Source organism: Eriocheir sinensis, chromosome 28 (assembly GCF_024679095.1).
Source record: "Eriocheir sinensis breed Jianghai 21 chromosome 28, ASM2467909v1, whole genome shotgun sequence".
NCBI lineage: Eukaryota > Metazoa > Arthropoda > Malacostraca > Decapoda > Varunidae > Eriocheir > Eriocheir sinensis.
Genome location: NC_066536.1, coordinates 4,558,509 through 4,576,706, shown reverse-complemented (window position 1 = coordinate 4,576,706; position 18,198 = coordinate 4,558,509). Strand labels below are relative to the sequence as shown.

Here is an 18,198-nt window from a genome sequence, read left to right as displayed (position 1 = left end):
CACGGGTATAGTTTAGACTCCATGGCGATAGGCAGGTCTGAGTGTGAAAGGGATTTGGGAGTGTTAGTGAACTCTGACCTAAAACTAAGGAAGCAATGTATTAGTGCGAGGACTAGGGCTAACAGGGTATTAGGCTTTCAGGACGGTAACCAACGGGAGTGCAGAGGTCATCCTCAGACTCTATTTACCTTTAGTTAGGCCACACTTAGATTATGCTGTCCAGTTTTGGTGCCCACACTACAGAATGGACATCAACTTGCTAGAATCAGTTCAGAGGAGGATGACCAAGATGATTCAGGGGCTGAGGAACCTCCCATATCAAAATAGGCTGAAACATCTAAACTTACATTCACTAGAGAGACGAAGAGTGCGGGGAGATCTGATAGAAGTATTCAAATGGGTCAAGGGTACGTTACAACAAAGGCGATATAAGTAAAGTACTGAGAATTAGCCAGCAGGATAGACCTCGCAGTAATGGATTTAAATTAGAAAAGTATAGATTTAGGAGAGATATAGGCAAGCATTGGTTTAGTAATAGGGTGGTGGGGGAATGGAATAGACTCAGCAATCACATAGTTAGTGCAGGGACGATAGCTTGTTGTAAGAGTAGACTGGATAGCTACATGGACGAGGACGACAGGTGGCAATGAGGTGTGGGGGCAGTAAGGAGACAGGGTACTGGTGCGTGCCTAGTACCGCCGGTATAACGAGGATCAAGCCTCTACCTGTAACCCCTGAAACTACACCTCACCCATCGTGAGTAGTGGGGGGGATTCTGGAGCTGCCCTGTGTAGGTCACCCGGCCTCTTGCAGTTTCCCTATGTTCTTTTGTTCTTATGTTCCGTGATGCTAAGTTAAGGATGGGATGTCTCATGACCCGGACGACCTGCCCAGACCCAGACCACCGGAGGCCGCCACGAGAGGTGCTTGCGGAGTTGTGAATAGTGCACACTCACATTCAGTAAAGGGGAGGCCAGCACACTCTCAGGAGGATACCTTGAGGACGATAAGGAAGGCCCAGTAAGGGGCTGCCGTGCCCGCCGCCATGTACGGCCCGCAGACCCTCACCTGCAAGAACCTGCAGGACTACCTCAAGTCCCTGAGCCGCGACACCCTGGACAGGCTGTACAACCACCCCGCCACCTGCCTGGCGGTCTTCAGGTGGGTCGCTAGGAGGGTAGTTTTAAGCAGACCTCCACCACCTCATTGTGCAGCAGTCACTAACCCAGACATAAAAGTTGACACTCAGTAATAATTGTCACCAGGTCACATGCGGGTCATGCACCAGCCCTGCCGCCCGGCCCGCTGTCCGGAGTCAGGTTCATCCTTTATTGTCCCTTAGATTATTTTACAGAAGTGATTATATTGATGAACTTCAACTTTCAAGTAAAACACCGTATTTGCCGTTTACCGTTGACGAGGTTTGGTTTCAGGCACCGCTCCACTGCCAGCGCAGGGCCATTAACAATTACGATGTTACCCCCCCCCCAAAAAAAAAAAAAAAACATGCACTTATTCACAACGTCGTAGTGAATGAGTGAGTCTTGATTGCTTCATGAATAGCCTACTGATGTCCTTAATAAACTTGGCATCATCATAGTCACTTGGCCATGTTTAGGTTCATAGTAATATCAATATTTTTCGTATTTATAGTTGCATCACAAGCATTAATTTTTTAATTTTTAATTTTTCTGATATTTTCTTCTTTTGGTATTATGCATTACTCCTCAGTACTTTATCTGATCATATTCTATTTTATTTTTTCCTTTTGTTATTTTTTACTAGCATGTTAATTCTTTTCTCATTTTACACTAAATACGAAACTTTTCTTTACTTATCTAGTCCACATTCGTGAGCTGCTTGTGATTGTATGAATGAATGGCTTCTTTTGCAGCTTCCCAGGAATGGGTGAGAATAAGTCTTTATGAGAAATTCCCTTTCTTCTTCAGAGAGCTTCCAGCCCTAAGTCGACAGTTCATCCTGCGCCTCCTGTTTGTCAACAAGCCAGTTGCCCAGGTCCTGCTGGCCTCATGGATCCCCCAGCATGATGCAGGCAGGCCAGTACACCTCATTGACAGTCTTTCTGATACCTGAGTAACCTGACTGTTACCTGATTTTATGTGTGCACTTCATTCATATTTTAGTTCATTATTAGATTTGTCTTGTAATCTCAACAATGAATTAGATGTTATCAACACATTTAAAATTTTGGGGATATTTTGTATTGCTGGTATTGTTGAGTGGTAACAGTTTAACATTGCAGACAATATTGGAACACCTACATTTTGATAGTTATTTGTAATTGCTATCATTATCACATATGCATTGTCAGTAACAAAGTCTGAGGTGACATCGGGCCCTGACCTAAGATTTTGGTCGAAAGCAGTTATACCTCACCAGTGTCAGTCCAAATAGGCCATACTTTTTGGTGCATGAGTTGTGGGTAGAGGAGCCTCTCAACCCCTGTATCATGGAGGCATCTCAAGTGTAGGAAAAAATAACCCACAAAATAACTAGAAAATAAATAATATACTTCTTAGTTATTCCAGCTGTGAAAGGGATTTGGATGTGTATGTGAGCACTGATCTCTGATAAAAAAAAATCACTGTATAACTGCCAGTGAGAGATTGTATTTTTGTTTGCAGATGGCATGTAGACCTCAGATTTTTTATTTAATTGTCTTGCACACAACTGCAAATACTTAATGTTTGTGCTCCAACAGGGATGTCGGGGACATTGCGGCAGAGCACCGCCAGGGTACGCAGGTGCTGTTGGACATGTGTATCTGGCAGGAGGTGAAAGACCATCAGGGCAATACAGCCATCAGACTGAGCTCCACCTTCCGTGAGAACCTAAAGATGGCCATGCTTGGAGGGTGAGCAGTCACTAATCTTGTATTCACAAACTCTAAATAACTTTGTGCTGTGGCAAAATCATAACTAGTGAGGTTTATCTGGGATGTTGATGGTATTAAGCTGAGCCACTGTCGGTCATGATATACTCTCAGGATTACTAGAAGAAGCCGAAAAAAAAAACAGAAGAACTAAAAAAATTAGTTAAGAAAAAAAAAAGTAAGAAAAGCAAAAATGAGAAAAAAGGGCTAAAGAAGGGCTTCTTTCAGAAAAATGAAACAAAAAAAAAGAAAAGAAAAAACAAAAGGAAAATTAAAAGCAGCTAAAAAACATAAAATCCAATACATTGTTTTGACGAAAATATATGAGCACACTGTTGAGAGAGGACTTCCTTTATATAATGAAAGAGGTGGAGAGAAATGAGGGGGGGATGGCAGATAATACCAGGATATAAGAGTTCTAGATCAAGTATGCAAATGATAGTTCAGAAGAAGAAGAAAAAACAACAAGAACGACGGGGATATTCCAGAGGGGATGAGGAGATGATAGGATGATAAGGATAATATCTAATGTGACATAATTACCAACCCGTATTTAAGATGTATGAATACGTGGATAATGGTGGGAAAGTAGCTATAAAGTTTTTAAAAAAAAAGGGATTTTCAAAAAGGTCAAAACTATCGTGCTTCAAATTAACATTTATTATAGGGAAGATGCTCCATCCATGCTGGAGTCCAGCCAGCATAGCATAGCATAGAGATTATTTATAATCTGCATGGGCAGCATGGGTTCACAAAGGGCATGTCTCACCTCTCTCTTGTCCTTCTACAATAAAGTATTTGTATTTTTGTTGACAGAGAAAAAAAAAATGATGTGTAATCTATCTTTTTAGTAAGTTGCTTGACAAAGTTCTTCCTCAACGACCTGTTGCTAAATTACAGGCTCACTCGATGAGTAGAGGTAAAGTTTTGAACTGGTCAAGGCGTGGCTTAGCAAGGAAAGCAAAGAGTGCAAATCAATGGTAAAAGACTGGGGATGTGTTGTGGGTGGGGTCCCACAAGGTTCGTATTAGGTCCTTTTTTTTTTTATTATTATCAATGACTTAGACACACAGGAATAGTGTAGTGATGTTATTTGCAGATGATGATACCAAGATGTAGAGTAATTGAGTCGATCATCAAGACGCTAGTTTTCCAAGGTGAAACTCACAGATTATATGACTGCATGGATAAGATCTCTCACAAAGGGCACAATGCATTCAAGCAGAGAAATCTGAGCTAATAGGGTGGATTTATTATTTCAAGTAAGCAAACAGAAAGCCCAAGTCTTCTTTTGTTGGTAAGAGACGGTAGGACACACAAGTAACAGGTTTTAACTGGATAAATTCAATACACAGACAAAAAAATTGGTACTACTAACAGTGGTGTGGATGAGTGAAATAGGCTAGCAGTCATGTGGTGAGTGCCAATACAATTGTCACATTTGGATTTATATATTAGGGGGTTAGATACACACGGAGTAGGGTCAAAGGAGTTGCTCGGCAGCACCTGCGGCCTCTTGCAGACTCCTGCGTTCTTATGTTCTTATGTTCTTATTGTCATCGTCACGGTCCTGTGCCACTTCCTTTTCTTGTCCATTACTTCTTGAAGTCTTTTTTTTACTCTGTATTATGATAGATGGTTTAACCAGCTATTACAGTTATTACTAGCTGTACATCAGCCAGGAATGCATATAATAATGCAAATGATCCATAAGGGGTAAAACTTGGGTTATCATATGCCTGGGGCCATATGCTCAAAACTCTCCTATAGAATGTCTTACAGGGTTCCACTGCAACTGTCAGCTCAAGTGAGCTCTGTGATGCTGATTCTTGAAGAGTCGCCTTGCTCACTTTGGCCTGCCGTTGACCAAGTGTCTGGGAGACACTACTACCGTAGTCTTCCAACGGTGAAAGTTATGAGCATAAAAGTCATTATTATTATTATAAAAGATAATACAGGTAGAGAGGGAGGTGTGTGGACACAATAAACTGCCTGTTCAGTGGCCCCCCCAAACACATGAGACACTGAGAAAGAAAATGAAAGTGAAAGCAATGAGAGAGAAGGAGGAAGATAAAGAAACATAGCAAAGGACCTGGTTGGTCACCCACCAGTGAAGGGAGAGTGGGGATTCCCAGGAAGACCTGGTGCATGGTGTTACATCCCAGTGTTGTCAGTTGTTACACTGATGTTACTGGGTGGTCTAGGGTCTTGGGAGAAAATATAAAAGTAAGTACTGGACAAAGAATAAGCTACTTAAGAAAGAAAAAAATAGATAAAACGGCCTAATTTCTTGGTCCTTTTTTCTCTGACTGAATAACAAAAGAAAGTGGACAATTTAGAAGAAAAGGAATGGTTACTTGGAAACACACAAAATACAAAAATCAATTTAACTGAAACTCTTAATTTACAAAATTTACAATAAAATCCAAGATTATCTGAGTTTGCACTCGTGCACGAAACTGGAAACATACGCAAACAGGCTGCGGAGACGGGGCAGCATGGTTAAAGTGGAGGGAGATGGCTAGTTTACTTGTGAATCATAGAATCCCTCTAAAGAGCAGAGCAGGGGTGTACCAAATGTGTATTAGATCAGTGATGTTGTATGGAGCAGAAACATGGACTCTAACTAGAAAATTGATGGAGATATTGAGAGCAAGTGATCGCAGAATGCTTAGGTATATGTTGGGGATCAGGTGGCAAGACAGGGTGTTCAGTGCAGATGTAGCTAACAGATGTGGAGTCGAGGACCTGGAAATAGTGCTCAGAAGGGAAAGACTCTGATGGTTTGGACATGTAAAGAGAGCAGGGGAGGATACAGTGCTTGGGTTTTTGGAGAGATTGGAGGTAGAAGGAAGGAGACCAGTTGGTAGACCTAGGAAAACATGGAGAAGGTGTATACAGGAAGACTTGGCATTGATGGGATTGGATGAGCATGATGATGATGATGATGATGGCAAGAATGTATGTCACAAGAAGAAGAAAAAGAAGTTTATTGAACCCATTGTGGAGATTTTGTTTAAAACAGACAAACATAGAGTGAAGTATACTAATACACAAAGATCAAATAAAATTAAAGTAATTCAACAACTCTGAACAAGAACATGAAGTTTAGTGAATCAGTGAAACCGTTGTGGAGGCGGCATGACCATCACCACCATCCCAACAACATGCAGCCACCTAACGGTTATTATAGACATTGACCGGGGGAAGGAACCTGTTTAATGGCCACACTTCTGTTTTGATATCTGAACTTGGCTGGCCATATGTCTGGCAACTGCCAGACTTAGCCAAACCCCAGATTTTTTTACGTGGATTCTAATTTGGTTCCTGGACTCTACTGGATTTGTGTCCTGTAATTACCTAACCCCAGAAAATCTGATAGCTGGGAAATTGAGGGTTAAGTGTACTAATTATAAATGACATGTATGAAAAATAGTTCTTGTACTAGGAAAGAAAATTAAAAATGTTTGTTTGTTTATATCAAGAAAAATGAATGAGGAGGTATAAGCTTGCATAATGGTTTGTTTCTTGGGGTAGGTGGCTGTTATAAATGTTTTGACAATGAATTTTGTTTTTTAGAGGCAAGCCATGGACTATGTCAGCCAGTCTGGATGCAGATCCCCACCAAAGGGATTTGGATTTCCTTGACAAATATGCCATGGATCGCTGGGAGAGTGTGCTTCAGTTTCTGGTCCAGCCAGGGCGAGGACCCAAGGCAATATCCCGTGATGCCATGCGAACTCTGCTTCATGCAGGCCTTATAGAGAGGTGAAAAATGTTGTCATCTATGCTTACATTAACAGTCTTGTTTTATTGATATATTTGTTGGTGGGGGTGCCACAATTTGTAATCATTTCATTTCGTATTAACTTGAACTTAAGTGTTTCTCATTATGAATGTTTTAAATTTACAATTTTATTTTGATATCTATTTTATTTGAAAGAATTTCCTTAGTAATTCCACCTTCCCTCTATTTTTATTCTTGTGTTTTTGCACCTGAAGCCAAAAAGGTGGTCTTTCAAGAAATATTGTTTCTTACTTTCTCTATTCTTAGGACACATTGAAAATGCAGTGCTTTAAAAATGATCAAAATTATATTTCACTACAAATTACATAGAATATAGTTATTTTTTCTTTTTTTAAGTTAAATATGTAGTTCTTTAGATGATACCACATATGTTTTGAACCAAATGCTATATGATTTCTTTGTCATTATGAAGTGACCAGGAAATTCCATCATTTTAAATTTTGATCGTTGTTGAGTACATAATATTCCACAGGTGCATTTCATATTTTTGCTTGCTTCCACCACCATGCTAGGGAACCTGTAGCCACAGAAACATTGGACCACCTTCTAATTATCATAACATCATGACATTGTCTTAGTAATAGTCTTAGTAATGGCGCCACAGGCGAAGACGTGAAAAAAAAAGCTGAATAGCATACCAATTCTCTCTTCTACTCTTAGTTTACACTTATAGTGCTGCTGTGCATGATAGAGGTCTGGAGTTCCTGCTTTTTCCTGTAAACATAAATTTAAAAATTTTCTCAATCTGAAGTTTCTCCTTGCAGCAGCGGGGAGTCTGATAACATGCAGATTACCAGCTCGGGCTTCCAGTTCCTTCTCTTGGATACAGCATCACAGGTGTGGTTTTTCATCCTCAAGTACCTGGAGACAGTGACTGAACGTGGCCTCAGTCTTGTTGCCTGCCTCACCTTCCTCTTCAAGCTCTCCTTCTCCACACTTGGAAAGGTCAGGAAAGGTTTTTGTGTACATAGAATTATGAGTTGCATCTGTTATAGCTTTTAGGTTTTCATTGTCATGCTTTTTAAGCAAAGCCACAGGAATAAGCCCAGAGTTTGACATATAATCAGTTGTTTGTATCCCCATATTATATACTGTTGCTATTGTAACCTGTCATGTTATGAAACCCTTTACAGGCAGAGTCTGTATGTCTGACTTTCACTAATCTGAAAAAATCCCATTAGTCTGAGCTCTTTAAGGCAAGAATTTGTAATGTGAAAGGTCCAACATCCTGGATTCTCAAATGTAGGAAATTATAATACAAAAAAAGTTTGAAATATGAACTGTAGGAAACTATATAACGTGTTGTAAAAATAATCAATAATGAGTCCAGGGCACCCATTATGCCCCTCAAAACAATAACAGAATCCTAGGAAAGTATACTGGCAGCACTATGGCTACCCACATGGAACTTTAGAACAAATTTTTTTCTTTACATCATAGTTTTTTTTTAGACCCTTGCCCATACATTTCCTTCCTAGAAGTATTTTTAAAAGTGAAGATAATTTGTTTTAGTAAAAATGTGGTCTACCTTATTACTGTTTAGAAATGTACAACTAGGCTCATTTGCACTCCTAAACTTATTCACAATTCACCTTGCAGGACTACAGCATGGAGGGCATGAACAATGAGCTTCTTACATTCCTGCAACACTTACGAGAGTTTGGTCTAGTGTACTTACGGAAGAGGAGCTCAGGGAGGTTCTACCCAACAAGGCTTGCCCTCAACATCACAGCTGGTCAGAACAAGGTGAGCTGTGGGATTTATATGGAGCTGCTTGGCTCATAGGGGTGGCAGCTCAGCTCACATGAAAGGAATTTGAAGTTAATGAGAGTAATGTAAAGGTCTGAGGTGAGTGGTGGGTCCCCCTAACAGGTCTAGGTAGATTCTAGAAAATCTTAAGTTTTGTTTTTCTCATCATAGTTCATGCTAAATTTAATTTATGTCATATGTGTAAGTGTCTTATATGCTAAAAAATATGGTAATTAGTTTCCAGTAAAGCCTGCATCTTTAGGGGTGAACACATTTGAGCTTGAATAGTGTGTTGAAAGAGTGTTTAATTTATCCTAGGCCTGTCTTACCTCATCCTTTTCTAGCTTTAGAAAAGAAACCTCATATATGTTGGGATGAGAAAGGAAGCCTTCAAGATGAATAACTAGGGATAGTCAAGATACACTGCTTAGTTAAGTCAGGGTACTTGTGGACTCAACTTGTGGAAAGAATGGCATGATTTTAATGTCATGAAGTACCTTAGAAACTTATCTAGATGTTATGTTTAAGGTCAAGAGTTTTACCTGTTCATTTTTCCAGGGTAACATAGATGTTCCAAAGCAAGGAAACCTGATCATTGAGACCAACTACCGCATCTATGCATACACCACTTCTGAGCTGCAGATTTCTCTTCTTGCCATTTTTTGTGACATTGAGGGCAGGTAAGCATGAAAAACTCCATTACTGATGTAAAAATTAAGTAATAGTTTGCAATACCTTCCTCTGTACCTTTCAGTGCCTGTTCTATCATGGAAATATAATACCATTACAAAAGATCTTTTTCCATATCAGATGCATTTCAGCTTATTTTGGTTTAGGAATTAATAAAACATTGATTATCACAGCAGTGAACCAATCATACTGTCAATTTTATGTAATAATATGCTTACATAGAGACAATTTTAATCACTTCATAAGAAAGCCGAGGGTTATATGATGTCAGAAAAAAAGTGGAGAATTGCTGAAAAAGGAAAGCTGCATGACTGTTTCATGGGAATATTGTTAAAACTGATAAATGGAAATCTAATGGAGATGACTGATATCAACATGTAGTTTTTCAAAGCTGATAGAGATAAGAGGATAAATGCCAATGGACAAGTTATAAGTACAACAGCAAAAGTGAAGGCTGCCTCAGGAATGGACATGCTGTAGAAAACCCTCTGAGGACTAAACCTTCATATGGTCTTATGTGTATGTGTGTAGTGTAGCCCAAGCCACTTGACACTTGCATATATTTTTGATTTGTTTGCTTCTTAAGGGCTCTCCCCTTTCCTATATATCAAGGATATTTGGTTCTGGTCTTCATGATTAGTAGGTATTAAAAAGAAGGGGTAGGATTTTTTATATACCTATACTATCTAAAAGCCTCCATGTCCTGACTAGGTTTGGGTATCAAAAATATTGATTCATAGAAGAAAGAAAATCTCTGCACAGTAGCTCCATCATTATAAATTAAGTAGAGTAGCAGAGAGAATCAAGTATGATATTCAGCTTTTATTGAAACTTTATGTTATTGTGTTTTGATAATTTGAGGGCAGTACAATTTTTCTGTCTACAGATTCCCCAACATGGTGGTGGCAAGCATCTCCCGCAGCAGTGTTCGTCGAGCCCTCTTGAAGGGTATTGGAGCAGAGCAGATCATTAGTTTTTTGAAGCAACATTGTCACCCAGAGATGTACAAGCTGAGCAGTGTTGTTCCTCGCACAGTGGCTGACCAGGTGAGTGAGAATACACTCAATGATCACAAGCAAAGTTATTAAAAGTGGTTCTTGTTTCAAGAGACTGCTGAGTCAGGGTAACCTCAGTATTAGCTCTGAACTCTTTATTCTCAGGATGTTTTTACTATCAGAGTGAAAAATGAATATTAACTGTTCAATTTACTGATAATTATTGATATTTTTTGTTTGCAGCAAAGTAGGTAGCTCAAGGGGGAAAAAGTGATAGAGAAGCCCCCCTCCCCTGCCATAACATACTGCTTCTGGAAATAGAATACAGAAGGATATTTATATGCTGTGTACATATAGAAATAATACACATAATGCTTCATGAACAACAGTCATAATCACTATATCTCAAGGAATGTTCTGCACAGGGAAAATGATGGCCTGTAAAGTCCTTGGCCACGCAGTTCATCATATGCCCGACTGGGAGTAACAAAGAAATGATAAATGATGATTGGTAGTCATTAACGATAAGTATCAGATTAGCTGGTGTCAAAGATGCACCCCACTTTCAAGTGCTATATTATGAAAAAAAATAAATAAATAAATAAAATAAATAAATAAATAAATAAATGAATAAATAAATAATTATTAAATTATTCTGATCTTTACCAATTTTACTAGATATTTAATTGTTTCTTTGATTACTTACTTGTAGTACATGTCTATCTTATTATACTGGAGCAGCACCATATTGTAATATATATGCCAAACAATACACACATACCATACTGTAAAAATAACATTCAACGTTCAAGACATGCTAATTTTTTGGTTTTTTTTGGGGGGGGAAAAAGCGTCTTTGACAGTGGTAGGTACAGTAATTTTATGTGTATTGCCCCTTCACTATTACATTAGCCATTTATAACTTATTATTTATTACTGATAGCAAAATCCTCCTGCAAAAAGGGCTTAAGAATTAAATCAGAGATCATCCTGACCCAGTGGCAGGTAGTCCATCGTCTGTACCCTTCAAAGTTGTAGCTTCTGGAACAAGAATCTTGTGTTTTCTATTCAGTACCAATACTAATGACCTTTGGGCTTATTTTAGTTAAAGGATAAATCAAAACAACCATGCACATGGGTAAAACCTATACATTTTAATTCCCTAATGTATAAACCCACTCGGGAGACTACAACACAGAATACTTATACAGGATAATGTTGAGTTAACGTGAAATGGGTATCAAAGAAACTTGTGCTGATTTAATCTGCCTATCTCTCTATATCTCTGACGCCCTGCTCCCTCACGGGAACTTCTCTCTAGGGGGTGGCCATGGCAGAAGTGTTTCCATCTCTTCCTGTTCTGGCACTCCCTCTTTCCCTGTTCTGGCACTCCCTCTCAGCACACTCAGTCCTGCTACTTCCATCTCTCTTGTTCTTATACTCGCTCACCCTATTGATCCACTTCACAGGTGGTCTTCCCCTGACACCCCCTCCCCCAATCCCTCCCTCATACACTCTCTTCATAAATTTATTCTCCTTCATTCTAATCATATGTCTAAACCATCTTAGCGTACAGTGTTTCACTCATTGGACCACTCCACACTTCACTCCTTTCGTTGTCACACCTATACCAAACCTCTTGTACATGCTTCCATTACTTTCCCCATCCCATCCTGAAACACCACATGCACCTCTTATATAACTCATTTCCACTACACATTCTCAATTGCTGTGCTGCATTCCATGTCCATGTCACTGATGCATATGACAGAGTTGGCAGGATAATATTGTTCCTGATTCCCCTCTTTACCTCCATGCTCACACTTCTTCCCTTCTAACTCTCTCCAATGCACCTACTATTTGTCTGCCCTTCACTGCTCTTTCCTTCACCTCACCTTCCATACTTCCATGCTTACTTAAAACTGTCCCTAAATATTTAAACTCAGTCACCTTCTCTCCTAATACGATACTTATAGTTAATGACTACCAATTCAGGCCATCATTTTCCCTGTGCAGAACATTGCTTGAGAAATGGTGATTATGACTGGTGTTCATGAAGCATTATGTGTGTGTGTGTGTGTGTGTGTGTGTGTGTGTGTGTGTGTGTGTGTGTGTGTGTATATATATATATATATATATATATATATATATATATATATATATATATATATATATATATATATATATATATATATATATATATATATATATATATAATAAAATATCAATAATTATAATAATAACTTGAACACGTGCTAAATTAAGGTTTTACAATAAAAGTTATTAGTTATTAGTTTTGTACAGTAAAGAAACACATTCAGTGGTGGTGGTAGGGACACCCTTACATTAGTCATTTACTTCATGTCTGTTGCTGACAGTATGTTGTAACTGCACCATACTGCATCTCCCATTGTATTAAACAGATAAAACTTAAAAGTTGTGGCTAAATCTATGATCTTTATTTATTTTTACATTTCATCTACTTTATTTTCAGATCAAGTTGTGGGAGATGGAGAGAGAACGCTTGGAGTTTACTGAAGGAGTGCTCTACAAGGACTTCATGTCACTCCATGATTTTAGTTTGCTATCCAATTATGCTTCCAGCAATGGTGTTCTGATTTACTCCGATGAAAAGCAAAGGACAATGGTGGTAACAAAAAAGGGACATCCAAGCATCAAGACATTTTGGAAAGAGGAGCAGTCCAAATAACACCAAAGGAAGACTCAGTTTCCAGGTTTGTGTTCAGAGCTACATTGTATTTAGAAATTCACATTGCAAGTATATTACCATTTCTATATCTGGGGGACTTCATCATTATCTTGAGCCATTAGAAGTCCATCACAGGTTAAAGGCCTTTCCCAACATTCTCTACCTCTGCCTGATGGTGTATTTTATTCTTAATACCAAGGAAAAATTTGCTATAAGTTTACAGTGCTGTTATGAACACACACACACTGTTGCCATCCATTGCTCTTCTTCCTCTCTGTCTTCATCTCTTCCTTCAACTCTCCCTCAGGCAACATCATGCAAATGTTCAAGCTGTTTCTCCTCTCATTTTTCCTTTTTTACCTTAACTTACCTTATAACTATAAATTTTGCAGAGGATGCATCAATCAGCCTGTCCTGATGTCTGTACCCCAAAACTCTTGTCGAGATAGAGACTGTGACACTCCTCTTTGCTGTCTGCATACTGTCCATGCCTGTCTCGATCATCTCACTTGCTCCCTTCAAGGTATTCTAAAGCTCTTAAGTCAGTTTCATAATGGGTAACCTCTTACACCCACAAGAACTATCTTGCTCTTGTTTGCAACATTTTGATACGTAATCCATCAATATTTCATTAAGATTTTAATAAAATATGTAGCAAAAATGGCTGGAAAATATATACTTATGTTTCATCTTACAATGTAGATTTAAAACTTTGACAAGGCATAAATAATATGCTAGAAATACTACTTGCAGGTCTTAAAAGCTGTACTAAATCAGTAATATTGTAAAAGAACCTCTGGATGAATACTTACCATTTGGTTTCACAATAAATAAATCAGTGAATGTCACCAAAGTGCATTTAAAGTCTCCCAGACATATCATTAGCAGAATTCATAGGAAACAGTGTCGTGACAGGTTCCTACAATTTCAATACAAATTCCATATGTAGCATTCTATTAGGTAAGTTTGATTGTGGTGTCACAGCCCATGTCAAAACCAAACCTGATCAGCACTTGGACATTACTTTTGCTCTGTCAGTGGAGGGAAGCCTGCATCCCTGTCTAGCTGTTGTGGCTTTTTATATTACTTCCAAGAATTGAAGAGTATTTGTTAGCTGCTCGTGTGTGCACACAACGGAAAGTTCAAATTAGACTCTTTCATTTTAAAGATTTCCATCTAAAGACTTTGACAAATGGAAAAAGCAAGTAGCAAATTATGAAAGATAGTAAAACAGAAAAGCAATATGAATTACCGCAGGCAAATGAGTTGTAGCAGGAACATCAGCATCAGAGAGGAGCTGGGAACCTTCCCTTTATAACAAACTGCAATGCACACTTCATCTTCACTGTTCACAGGAGCATATGACTTCAGTCTAATTTGTACTTTTAGACGTGTGTACACACACGAGCGCCTCACTAAAACTCCTAAATCTTTGGAGGTAATGGAAAATACTGTAAAAAGTCAGAAGTTAGATGAGGATTCAGGCTCCCATCCACCAATAGATTTAAGTTTACACCTATTTTCCAGTGTTTTGTTATTTCTCTTTGTCATCCAGTTACAGGTGAGAGTTCCATGTAAAAACAACTGATCACCTAACGTCCACAGACATGGATCCCACATGCCGGGAAAATATGTGTGAACTATCCAGGTAGTTTGCATGGATTTTCCCAGATGTTGTTGTTTGTGTCAGTGGACAGCAGGTGATCAGTTGTTTCTGCAGTGTGGGTGGGCATTTTTGTATTTTTACATGAACACTAGTGTAAAAATAATACATGAAACTTTCAGAGAGAGATACTTGATGAAATATCAAAAACACGAGTAAACCTTCACTGTGTAATTCTGCCGTGTAACTATTGTGGCCGTTTACAACATTTTATATTATCTCCAAGGGTTTTAGAAAAGTGCTTGTGAGCCACTTGTGTGTATTCACACACTGAAAAGTACAAAGTAGACTCTGGAGCCCCATTAGTTCTGTAAACAATGAAGATGGTGTTGTGTTACAGTCAGATGTTCAAATCAGGAAGGACAAGACTATTCTGTTTCATATGTTTCCATTTAAAACCTGTGTGACAAATGGAAAAGGCAAGGAGCAGGTGATGAAAGACAGCAAAACAGATGAGCAAGACTCATTACAGCAGTCAAGTGATTGGTAACAGGAACATCAACATCAGAGAGGAACTGGAAACCTTCTTAAGACAGACTGCAGTGCGCACTTCATAGGCTGTCAGGTAATATTTATATGTTTTGTTTTACACAGAGCTAGTTAATGAATTGCCAAACCACCTTAACCAAACACAGTGAAAGTAAAATCAGCTAACTATGTAATGTCATACACAAATTTACACTTAAAAACAACTTGTGTATGACATCACATATTTAGCTGATTCTACTTTCACTGTCAGGTTAGGTTGGTTTGGCAATTAATCAAGCAGTTCTGCATAAAACACAGCATACAAATATTACCTGATAGCCTATGAAATGGGCACCACAGTCTGTCATAAGAAGGTAACAGGTTTTTCTGATGTTGCTACTCCTATTACAACTTGTATGACTGCTGCACAAACTGCTGCAGTCCATCTTGCTCTTTTGTTGTACTGTCTTTCATCACCTGCTCCCTTCTTTTCCATTTGTCACAGGTTTGAAATGGAAAAATATAAACAAAATAGTCTTCTTACTGATTTGAATATCCCAGTGCAACACAGCACTTTACCATCCTCACTCTTTACAGAACTAAATTGCACCCAGAGTCTAATTTGCACATTTCATCTAGTGCCCACACACAAGAGCGGATTACAAACACTCCTAAATCCTTGAAGGTAATTGACAGTGTTGGAAGAAGCCACAATAGTTAGATTAGGATGCAGCCTACAGTCATAACCTCAGAAAGATACTGGCTTGGGTCTTGAGTTGGTCATGTCAAAAGAGTAGATGTATTTCAAGTTATCAGTGCATTGAAAAGCTATACTATTTAGCGATATTAGCAAACGACCAGACAACATTTAGGAAAAGTCTGCCATCATGCTCATAATACATAGGTGCATGTCAGCCTAAAATAATTATGTTAAAACTAATGGAAGGAAAATAAAAAGTTGTAAACTCAGCAAACTTTTTTTTTTTTTTTGCTAATACTTGCTGTAACTCCCATAGTTTTGCTCGCATTGATTTTCAGTCACTGTTTCAAAATCAGCACACTTCCTATACTTTAGGTATGTTACATGTGTTGATAAAGAAAAAAGTAGGTGGTCAAGATTGCTGAGAAATTACAACTCCCCTATGGTCTAATTGTTCTTTAAGGATTTAGCAGTCAAGTCTCATCTCTCATGCCAGGAGTGACGCTCACCTGTCATGGCGCCAGTTTGCAGTTTTATTTTCTGGCAATTTTGACCACTTACTTCTTTTTTTCTTGTCAGTACATGTTACATACTAAAAGAATTGAAAAAGTGTGCCAACTTCTAAACAGTGACTGAATATTCAATAAGAGCAAAAATATAAGAGTTACAGCGAGTTGAAGCTATAAAGTGAGTGTTCATTCGCCATTCATTGTATCGTCTCTGCCAGTTCTTCTTCCCCGCACAGTTGCTATCCATATACAGGGGCATTGTCCACCCTCGTATGGAGTATGCATCTCACGTGTGGGGGGGCTCCACTCGCACAGCTCTCTTGGACAGAGTGGAGTCTAAGGCTCTTCGTCTCATCAGCTCTCCTCCTCTTACTGATAGTCTTCTATCTCTTAATTTCCGCTGCCATGTTGCCTCTCTATCGATATTTTCATGCTGACTGCTCTTCTGAACTTGCTAACTGCATGCAGGCTCCCCCCCTCCCACGGCCCCGCTGCACGCAACTTTCTACTCATGCTCATCCCAGTACTGTCCAAACCCCTTATGCAAGAGTTAACCAGCATCGTCACTCTTTCATCCCTCACTCTGGTAAACTCTGGAACAATCTTCCTTCTGTATTTCCTCCTGCCTATGACTTGAACTCTTTCAAGAGAAGGGTATCTGGACCCCTCTCCTCCCGAAATTGACCTCTCTTTTGGCCACCTCTTTGGTTTCTTTTTGTGAGCAGCGAGTAGCAGGCTTTTTTTTATTGTTGTTTGCTTTTTTTTGTGCCTTTGAGCTGTCCTTTGTTGTGAAAAAAAAAAAAAAATCACTTTCCCTCCATTATCTTCACGTGTAGTCTTACTAAAATTAATTTAGTCTCAGGGTACGTGGAAATATCATGAGCTTGATGGTAGGCTCAGTTTTCCTAAATATTATCTAGTAATTTGCCAGTTATCTGGTAGTTTGCTAATAATGGTAAAGAGTATAGCTTTTCACAGCACTTAAAACCTGAAAATCTGCCTAATCTTTCGACATAATTATTTAATTCGAAACCTGGCCAGTATCTTTTGGAGGCCACATTTCTGGCCACTAAATTTTTTAAGTTAAAGTGACATCCAAGTGCATGGTTTGTTTTAGTTTTTGACGTGGGTTATGATGTTTTGAGCAAATTATCTACAAGCAGTTGCAAAACTAGATATTTACCTTTAAAATATAAAAGTACCTGAAGCAGATAAAATCATTAAACTTTCTATTCGTAGTTAACAGAATCTTCCATTCTCTCCAACAGACTGCTCCTGAAGTTTAACAAACAGCTGGAATGTCCCACAACTGTGTGCAAAGCATGTCTCCATTTAGGGTTGTTGGAGCGTTACAAATGATGTGCACCACAGCTTGTTGGAGGGTTGCAACACCTGGCAGTGAGTGCAGTGCACCACACCTGAAAGAAGCATTTAAGTGACACCACAATCCACCACAGTCTGGTTCCTGTGGCAATCCATCGTGTCTGAAAGTGCAGAAAGGTTATTCATTTGATATATATATATATATTTATATATATATTTATATATATATAAATATATATATAAATATATATATATATATATTTATATATATATATATATTTATATATATATTTATATATATATTTATATAAGCCTCCACCTTTTCTCAAGAGCCTCTTTTTTTGGTATTTTTGACAAGTACATTTTTTTAGGCCTGTATTTCTCATTTCGTTGTGCCAATACTCAACTTTTCCACACACCCTGTACAATTTCAACTCTAATCATTGTATATACCATATAATATTGAAACCTAAAGTAATATGTTGTGATCGCTGAAATTCTCCCCCATTTGGTGGTGATAATTAATGCAAATTATATAAATGGTTAAAAATGTGATTTTTTAACTTAAAATGTATTCCTGCAAATTATTTAATAAGAACATAAGAAGAGAGAGAGAGGGAGAGAGTCTGAGGCCGAGTAGGCCTGCGAGCTCCTGCCCTCCTTTGACCCCCCCCCGTAACCCCCCTACAC

General features: G+C 38.6%; 1 protein-coding gene across 2 annotated transcripts; it reads left to right on the top strand.

Moving 5' to 3' along the window:
- The first annotated feature begins 686 nt into the window (after positions 1–686).
- LOC127004385 (general transcription factor IIH subunit 4-like) lies at positions 687–18,108 on the top strand. Of its 2 annotated transcripts, XM_050872028.1 has the most exons (12): positions 688–1,161; positions 1,950–2,057; positions 2,723–2,875; positions 6,473–6,661; positions 7,466–7,646; positions 8,301–8,447; positions 9,009–9,130; positions 10,027–10,186; positions 12,630–12,870; positions 13,238–13,368; positions 17,454–17,685; positions 17,821–18,108. In XM_050872028.1, the coding sequence occupies exons 1-9, from the start codon at positions 1,046–1,048 to the stop codon at positions 12,843–12,845; spliced, it is 1,392 nt and encodes a 463-aa protein (XP_050727985.1). In that variant the 5' UTR covers positions 688–1,045; the 3' UTR covers positions 12,846–12,870; positions 13,238–13,368; positions 17,454–17,685; positions 17,821–18,108. The 2 variants fall into 2 exon arrangements, with proteins under 2 accessions (XP_050727986.1, XP_050727985.1); XM_050872029.1 differs by lacking the exon at positions 13,238–13,368 and having other exon boundaries at positions 687–1,161.
- The last annotated feature ends 90 nt before the right edge of the window (positions 18,109–18,198 follow it).